This window comes from Nothobranchius furzeri, chromosome 7 (genome assembly GCF_043380555.1).
Source record: "Nothobranchius furzeri strain GRZ-AD chromosome 7, NfurGRZ-RIMD1, whole genome shotgun sequence".
Classification (NCBI taxonomy): Eukaryota; Metazoa; Chordata; class Actinopteri; order Cyprinodontiformes; family Nothobranchiidae; genus Nothobranchius; species Nothobranchius furzeri.
The window spans coordinates 74,571,778-74,580,500 of NC_091747.1; the positions used below are offsets into that span (position 1 = coordinate 74,571,778).

The 8,723-nt window shown below is 47.0% G+C and overlaps 1 protein-coding gene across 15 annotated transcripts in view; it reads right to left on the reverse strand.

Moving 5' to 3' along the window:
• Positions 1 to 1,836: 1,836 nt before the first annotated feature.
• The window catches only part of LOC107382228 (nuclear factor 1 X-type), a 121,979-nt gene continuing 115,092 nt past the window's right edge, over positions 1,837 to 8,723 (reverse strand). For 9 of the 15 annotated variants that reach the window (XM_054751661.2, XM_054751663.2, XM_054751658.2 and 6 more), the window contains 3 exons: positions 7,935 to 8,082; positions 4,573 to 4,661; positions 1,837 to 2,081 (listed from right to left, as the gene is read on the reverse strand). In XM_054751661.2, coding sequence (XP_054607636.1) covers positions 2,067 to 2,081; positions 4,573 to 4,661; positions 7,935 to 8,082 — 252 coding nt within the window. In that variant the 3' untranslated portion in view covers positions 1,837 to 2,066. The remainder of the gene's footprint in view (positions 2,082 to 4,572; positions 4,662 to 7,934; positions 8,083 to 8,723) is intronic. The other 6 variants (XM_054751666.2, XM_054751670.2, XM_054751667.2 and 3 more) reach the window with 2 other exon arrangements.

The following is an 8,723-nucleotide window of genomic DNA, read 5'->3' on the forward strand; positions in this document are numbered from 1 at the left end:
ACGGGTCGTGTGAGGGGGGGGGGGGGGGGGGAGATAGTTCAGAAAATAACTAGACTGCCAACAAGCTGGTATTAAAGGTTAAAAAGGAGTATATAGCATAAATATATATGTATAACGTCTGTTTACTCTGTCTTTACACACACAAAAAGGTTGCAGTCCTCTATAAAGGTTAGTCCTGGGCCGATGGTTTCCACGTGCACCAACCCCTACATTCCCTGTAGCTTTAGCTTATACGCAGGAGGAGAACCTGAAGTTTGTTACCAATTGCATGAATGCAACACAGAGGCACTTCCATGTTTTGTTAATAGTCTCGATGTGCATGAAGCGAACGTTTTAACGAGGCTGAGAGTGAACTCTCGCTGGTTTTTACCATCCCTGCAAAACGGAACCAACAGCCAGGCAGTCCAGTTATTTTGTGACGTCGGCTTTTCGTTATTGTTGAGTTGTGTGGTGATGACAACAACAGCAATTTTTCATTTTTAAATGTGAACATTTACACAAAAATATCATTTCAAATTAAAAAGACGACTCTTAAACGAATGAAAAACCATTAACAAAGGCGGACTGGAGAACCAAATATAAAGGCTTCCCTTATTTACTCTATATCAGCTTGCCTATGGTGTTAGTGTGTGTTTTATGTGTGTGTGTGTGTGTGTTTGTGTGTGTGGATAATCATGCAGTCTGACTACGGGACACAGCGTGAAACAATGCAAGGGATGCGCGGGACTAGCTGTTGTTACCGTGCCGTCCGTTGTGAGAAATTTGAGAAGCGGTGCTTCCTGTGCAGCTGAAGAAATGAGCGATGCGTTTTCATGACCGACTGTGAACTACAGAAACGTTTGTTGTGACATGCAAGAGAAGGTCAAAAGAATTCAGATAATGCAAACCCAAAACCAAGTCTGAAAATAAAAATGAAGAAACAATCCCAAGAAGCAAAATTAAAGCTAATAATGTGAAGCTGACGCTGTGTGTGGATTATGAGGTGGCTGCGAGTGCTGCGCGTCTCAGGGCCAAGACTCTAACGCGACCACAGCTTCATCTCTGCAGAGGCAGGTGACCTCGGCTCACTCCTCTAATCGCCCGTCGGACCTCTGATGTGCAACACTTGTCATCCCTTATTTAAAAACTAATAGTGCATAGGTGAGGGGGGACGAAAGAGCACGTGTAGAGTTAGTGTTATGTCTGTCTGTCTGTCATGTCTTCCCACTCGCCTCATGGCTATCACTTCTCCCACTAGCAGGACACCCTGAAACTCTGACAGGTAAACAAAGACTAGCCGCTTTAGTGCATTAGTGTCACACCATCAGATGGTGTCACCATGATTGGCCAATCGGGAGATGAAAGATGCTCAGGGCGATGCGAGGCGAGCGGCCGCGGGGTGTGTGTGTGTAGCGGCGCAGGTACGAAGCTGTGGTTCTGGTCTGGACCCGGAGCAGCACCCGGACTCAGGTGGGACTGTGGACCAGCTGTTTCTTTCCACCAACACCATTACATGTTAGTTTGGATCTCCCAGCCAATGCATGGAGTTTCATTGTGGAGACAACAAAATGAAAAGAAAAATCATATATATATATATATATATATGTATATATATATATATATATATATATATATATATATATATATATATATATATATATATATATATATATATACACACATACATATATCTATATGTGTGTGTGTGTGTGTGTGTGTGTGTGTGTGTGTATAACAGAAAGAAAAACAAATGTTTAATTGGTCATTTGTCAGCTTTCTACATTGTGTTTTCTTTCTGACATTTCAAAGTGTTTGCGAGACAGTTCATCTTCCTCCTCCTGCGTTCTGATCGTGTCCTCTCCGTCTCACCGAAGCCTCCTGCGTGGAAGGGGGTTCCTATTCAAATCGCGTTGGAGCGGGTGTCCTCCCGGGGGTGCTGGGGTGTTCTGCAGTAGGACTTTTGATAGTGTTTGGCGAGAAAGACCTTTTCGCGTCAGCAGTTTGTTCTCGATCAGCGGCGATGCGTTCGTTCTCCAGATTTCCAATTTTCATGACAAACGTTGAGCTGTTGATTCAGAGAGGCCTTGTCAGAGGAACCAGGACTGTAAGGAAACAGAGCATCATGATTTATGTTTGCGGTCATCTGAGCAATTCCAGTGTTCACTTTCAGCGTGCAATGAGAGAGGAATGCAGGACAGTGTGAAGAGGAGGAAGAGTTATGCATCATGAACACAGAACATCAGAACATATTGCACGCAAGTTTTAAACATGCAATCAATCAACACCCCCCCCCCCCCAGCTGTTTGAATGCAAAGCAAAACATGTACATTTGCGTTTTTCTATATAATTTGTTTAAAGTGAGAGCCAGAACACAGATCCAAACATGTAAAAAATGTTGTCGCCACCAGAGGGCGACCTGCTCCTCTTTTCCCTGACCTACTGAGCTCAGCTCCTATGTGAGTTAGAAAAGTTACAACTAAAACTTTGACTGAGCTCCCGTGCCGTTTGACCCAAACACGGACAGTTTTAGTGGAGTTTGCGTGTCTGCTTTCTCTCCATCTGGCCGTCCAAGCGGCCGGCGCAGGACCGGCGCTGCCGTGTCATTTGCCACCGGTTTACGTGTAAAGTGATCCTCCTAACATGTCCGTCCTGTGGGCCGGAGCTGCGTCGGACTACGGTGTAAAAGCTGCAGAGAGCAGCTACTCCAGGGATCGGGTTTCTGTTTGATAAGAGAGCAGCAATGGAGGCTTTGGAACAGCCGAGCTGTTCTGGCTGCTGCTGACATTCCACCGGCTCCAGCTCGGAGAGGAGCAGCCACTCACCACACTGTCACAGCTATCTCTCTTCACCCCACCCCCACAAACTCTTAGCCTGAACTCCTAACCCTCTTTTCAGTATTTGCAGATGACACCTCCTTCAGTTTGCTCCGACTTCCCTTCTCCTTCGCTCCAGCTCTCCCAATGTAGTCCTTGGCAGTGGAAACTGACCCCCCCTAACCCTCCTACACTTCAAGTCCAAGTTCAACTGCCTATGACATCATGTCTGGTTGCTGCTGGCAACCAGACAGCCAGGACGTGACTGAGGAGTGCAGCAAGCTACGGCGGACTCCATCTTCTTTTTCTGCCTCCAGTTTTCTGAGTCCCTTTCACTTTTTTTCAAACCAGCTTCCTTATTTCCTCTGCTTGCTCCCTGCATGTCTGAGGCCTCACCACTAGAGAGCTCCTCAGACTAACTTTCATCTTGCTCTGACACAAGCGGGAAGCCTCTCTCCCTCTGTCTTGGCTAGTTGGCTAGCAGGCCACGAGGCGGGCTGGCAGCGCTGTCGTCTGAACCTCGCCATATGCCAGAGAACAGCAGGACAGGGCAGGGACCTCTATGACTCTGTAGCTCAGGCTGTCGCTGACCTACTAGGCTCAGCTAACAGAGCGCTGATGCTACTAAAGTGCACGTTTAAAAAAAATTATTTAGTTAACCAGCAGCAAGAGATAATAAGCACTCTGAGCAGATGTAAGCTGCTGCAAAAGGCCTTAGTTTTTAGGGCGGAGAATGCAAGGTAAGAGTTTTGGCTCAGACTTGAAGTGCATATACGCGGACACACATTTGGACCGTGCTTGGATGTCCCCTCAGTGCCAGAGCTGCATCTGTAGGAGAGCGGTGCAGGTGGAGAGCTCGGGGAGCAGCAGGAGGAGAGAGGGAACGTGGGCCGCCGATGCACGGGGTGGGAGGGAGGAGGAGGGGCAGAGCTGAGCCGATGAGGAATGCAGATCGTTTCCATGTGTGTGGAGGGCAGGAGAACCGAGCTGACTGCAGGCAGGTGCGGTTAGCTCCTAATGAGAAAAGTTGTGATGGTGATGGAGGAGGCCCAAGACGCTACAGCCCCGTGGCAGAGCACAGCCGAGACTCAAACCACAACGTAGTGCAGCGTTGGCCTCACACGCTGCACTAATGCACACCGTGGGGCCTTGTAGAGATAAATCAACACTGCTGGAACCGAAACTGGCACTGATTTCACTCGCTGCGGGGAATCTACCGTGGTGTACGCACTGTAAACCAATACTGGGACTAAAGGCCGTGATGTACTCAGACAACACTCTGCTTCAGCCTAGCTGAAAGTTTAAAATCAGTTCATGGAGTGTGTACACACACACACACACACACACACACACACGCAGATAGCTTCTCTCTATCATCATAGAGAAACCTGGGGGAAAGACCAACCATCAGCTGAGAAAAAGAGCAGGAGTCGGAGAAAAGCAAACTTCAGTCTAAAACGCTAAAATATTAAAGCTAAAGTCTGGGCACATGGACACAAATAACAGCCACAGATGTGCATAAAAGGATTCATTCAGCCAAGGTTTAGTCACAGAACAGATCGAGTCTGTTTGCATAGCAGAGCGGTTGTCTAAGTATTGCCTTTGTGTCATGACCTCTGAACAACATGCTTGTTCATTCAAACCCAGATCAGCAGCGTTACGAACAGGGCTTGCAGAGGGCGATGAGCAGAGGAGAAGAAAAATAAGAAACAAAATGGAGGAGGAGGAGGGAGAGGTGGACATGTTGATGGTGAGTAAATGAGGGAGGCTGGCAGGGTACCTGAGTCTGCTGGGGGATATTCAGAAAGTTGTCCCGTGTTCCGATGCCGACAAACCGGTTGGGAGCTGTGGAGCCTGGCGTGGAGTATGCTATAAACAGAGAGATACAAGTGTGTACATGCTTTTACACACACACATACACACTCAGCCTGTAGCAGAGCTTGGTGCCCTCACTATCAAATCGATTATGATTGATTAGACAAGAATTAACCGTCTAAAATGTGTCAGATCAGGAAAAAAGGCATAAAGAGGGAGGAAGACGGATTGGTTACAGTGGTGATTTGTTCACACTGTTGGAGTTTTTATTCATTAGAAATAATAAAGGTGATGTTTAGAAGGGGCACGCGGTCTGCAAAGATCAGTGTTTACACCGAGAAGGCTGTTTTCCTTCAGATCTAGTGACAGACGCTCCTCAGCAGCCCCCGGGGTTTAAACCAAACATTCAGGATTCGCTGGGTCTAACCAAGAGGTGACGGAGGGGAGGAATTTACCCATCACCAGTCGTTTACAGGGACAAGGTCTGAGGGGGTGCCGTTTCTACCCAGCGACACTGCTCTGTCGGGACAAAGGATCAAATTTAGGGCAGTTGCGCTCACAGGACTCCAACGTGACGGCTGAGCAGAACCTTGGCTGAACTGAGTGGATGGGGTGGGTGGGGTGGGGGTGGGGGGTATGACAGTGACAGGACTGGAAGCTGATGCATGTGTGACTGGACCATATGCATCTGTGTGTGTGTGTGTGTGTGTGTGTGTGTGTGCGTGCATGCGCGCTCCATGAATGTTATTAAGATGTCTTGGGGGGTCACAGACAACATGAGAAGGTGCAGTGATAAGTCAAATGAGGAAAAAAGGACAAAAATCCCAAATTTATTTATTTCTATGTAGATATAAATAAATGAGAGTGACATGTCAATCTGAGCGTGTGGACAGAAAGGAGAGGAGGGAAAGCTGAAAGGAAGGCAAGAGGAGAAAGAAGGAGAAGGAGCCCGGGTAGCTGTTCCCGGTGCCCCCCTCTCGGCGTGCCTCTCCCGTGACCCGACTCTCAGCGCACCTGTCTGGGCAGAACCAACCGCAGCTTCACCGCTCTCAGATCGCACTCCTCCTTCCCGCTCCCCCAGTGCGCCGCTAATTAGACGAGCTGGATAGGGCTCTGTGATTCATGTTTAGAGACACACATTTTACTTTTATTATTTTTTGTACTTCGCTGTGATTTCCTTGTTTTTTGTTGTTCTCAATTTTTAATTGTTGAGAGGATTGCGTGAAAGTGGCGAGGGGATTGCGTGGGTAAAGTGGGGCACCAAGTCGTATTTGGAGTCCACGCCAACTGCCCTAATTTTGTTCCCTTAGAAAGAAAAAAAAAGAGAGAAATAAAGGAAAGGGAAACAAAGAAAGGAGGATATGAGCATATATCAAATAAAGAAAAGAAGAAAGGAGAAAAGGGAAATGAGAAACGAGGGTAGATTATGTTGCAGCTGTCGGAGAGACATGCAGAGTCTGCCTTGATCAAAGGCTTAAAGCTACAGAGAAAATGAGCCCTGCTCTGCTTTTGCAAACTATCAAACACATCCAGAAGAAGGGAGGGAAACTACACTGCCTCTCGTGGCGCTGGCAGGAAGTCCGGCACCAGACAGAGATGAAGGAGGAAGAGAAAAGATGGAGGAAGGAGGTAGAGATGGTTTGCAAAGGCATGAAGATAAAAGGAGTCTAAACCTCCGTGCATGAGAGTGAACCCTTTTCAGACATGTACTCTATAAATCTAACAAATCAGCTTCGTCTTTTGCTGCAAAACTCAAGACGTTAAATTAAAAAACAAGATTGATTTTTCTATTTTGGGTGATGCTACACCTAAACTAGCCAGACCAGGTGTTAGTGATGATTAGGATCACTGCGTAATATCAAACAGAACTGGACTCTTTAACGAGACGTGCAAAGCCCGGGTATGCGGGGAGATTTTACTGCAAATTTCCTGGTTGAAGATTTTATTTACATCTCAGTTTGTTCACGATTAATGGTCGTCAACGTTCTTCCTGACTCGCTGAAACTCAACAGAGAACAACGCTTCACGAATCTTGTGACAAAGCTAAGAATCTGTTTCCAGACGTTCTGCAAAGCCCAGTGAGATCCTGGCTTTCGATGCTCACGAGGGTCGTTTATAATTCTATTTTCACAAAACAAACGTAGCACAGGTGAAACTCAACAAACGTTCACTTGTGTCTTATGAAACTAATTCATGGGATAGGCTCGTTCCATGCAAAACCAGATATTTCAGCCTTTATTTGCTACAATTGTGATGCTTTTCTCATAACTTATGAAAACTCCACATTCAAAATCGCAGAAAATTAGAATAATGTGAAAAGATTCAATTTTCTAGACTCAAAGTGTCACACTCTAATCAGCTAATGAAACCAGAACACCTGCAAAGGGTTCCCGAGCCTTTAGATGGTCTCTCAGTCTAAGCTGGACTGCTGACGTGAATGGACTTTTGCACCAAATTCTCATATTTTGAGTTTCACCTGTATTTAAAGAGCAAGTCACCCCCAAATAAACTTTTTTTTTTGCTGATAAACTAAATAAACGAGTGTCTAATTGTGCTGTAGACACGTGTCGTCAATAATTTGGTACTTCAGTGCATCTTAGTTAAAATTTAAATATTCTGCCTAAAACTGGCAGTGTTGCGCCGTTGTCAGGTAAAAACTCTGCACTGTATTTTAATTTAAATCTGCCACCGCTATTGGCTAAGAGGTATGCTATGATGTAAACTGGCACATTATGATGTCACAATGCTGTCGTGAGCCTGTGTGTGTGTATTTGTTAGCAGCTCCGCCCTCTCAGTCTGCCAGGCAACAGCATTTGTTGCATTTTTCAAACATGAAGTGGGAGTGGAGATAGACTCTGGTAGGGGTTGACTTGCTCTTTAAACTTCTTGTAATGCCTGTTTTCCTTGAAAGTGGCTGAAATTCCAGAGACGTCTATGTTACTGGTAAAAGAATAAAACAATGTGAGTGGTTTGTGAGAGACCGAATGCTTTAGTGGACCAGTAAATGTCTGAAAAGGGCCACGAGGGGGGGATGGAAGTGGATCTCTGGTATGGCAAAGGCGTGGAAAAAACTGCAGGTGCAGAGCGGTGGCGTACGGATGATGGAGCAAAGAGGAGTGAAGCTCCTGGGGCTGCTGAGTGTTGGCCGAGGTGGACTGTTACCGTACACATAGTAACAATCCTTAACAGGAGTAAAGCTACACCTCCTCTGTGTGGGCTGGTGGAGGAGGATAGATTAGCTCCAGCCGGCCTTTATAAACAGTTTCTGGGGGCGACTGGGCAAAAGTGCGGGTTTGTAGAGGGGAGTGGGAGAGGGGAGTGACTTACACGGAGATGCGGGTGAGCTGAGTCCACCGTCAGTGGGCGTGCTGATGGTTTTAGAGTCGGGCATGGGGAGGGGCACGGGGCGCGCCACCGGGGGTGGCGGGGGCAGCAGGAAGGAGCCCGGCATTTTGCTCTGGCCACCTCCATTGGGCTGCAGATGGACCATACAGACAGGGTGAGGAAGACACACCCCGAGAATACACAGTGCATAGGGAGCATCACACACACACACACGCACACGTACACTCACTGCCTCTGGGACACATAAATATCAGAGACACACACTCGCTCACAAGGAGTCTCACGTTTGTCTACATAAAACAAAACCTTCCACTCCTAACGGCGGTGGGGAATGGAAGGACATCAGGAGAAAAGAGATGAGCATCGTCACACAGGAGGGAAAAGGAAAAGTGATGCTGTCCGTGGAAAGATGGTGAAGGATCGTTAGCACACGTCACTGGAGAGGGTAAAACCGTGTGTGTGTGTGTGTGTGTGTGTGGTTTAAACAGGGATCAGTGTGTTAGGTCATGAGAACAAAGGATAATAAGGAATGAGAAAAGGGCTTGATAAGTGGATTCAGTTGCTCAGAAGGCCAGGTTTACAGTAGAGGTTTACAGCACTGCTCTGAATGTGGTGAACGTGCTTCATCCTTCAGAGGTCACTTTAGCGGCTGTTCGGTAACCGGAACGCTCCAGTGTGGACGTATTGTTGTTGCTATCAGAGGGGTTTCTAATCTTCTCTGAACTGAGCACCACAAGAAGCCATAAAGCCCGAACACACACCCCTCTGTGC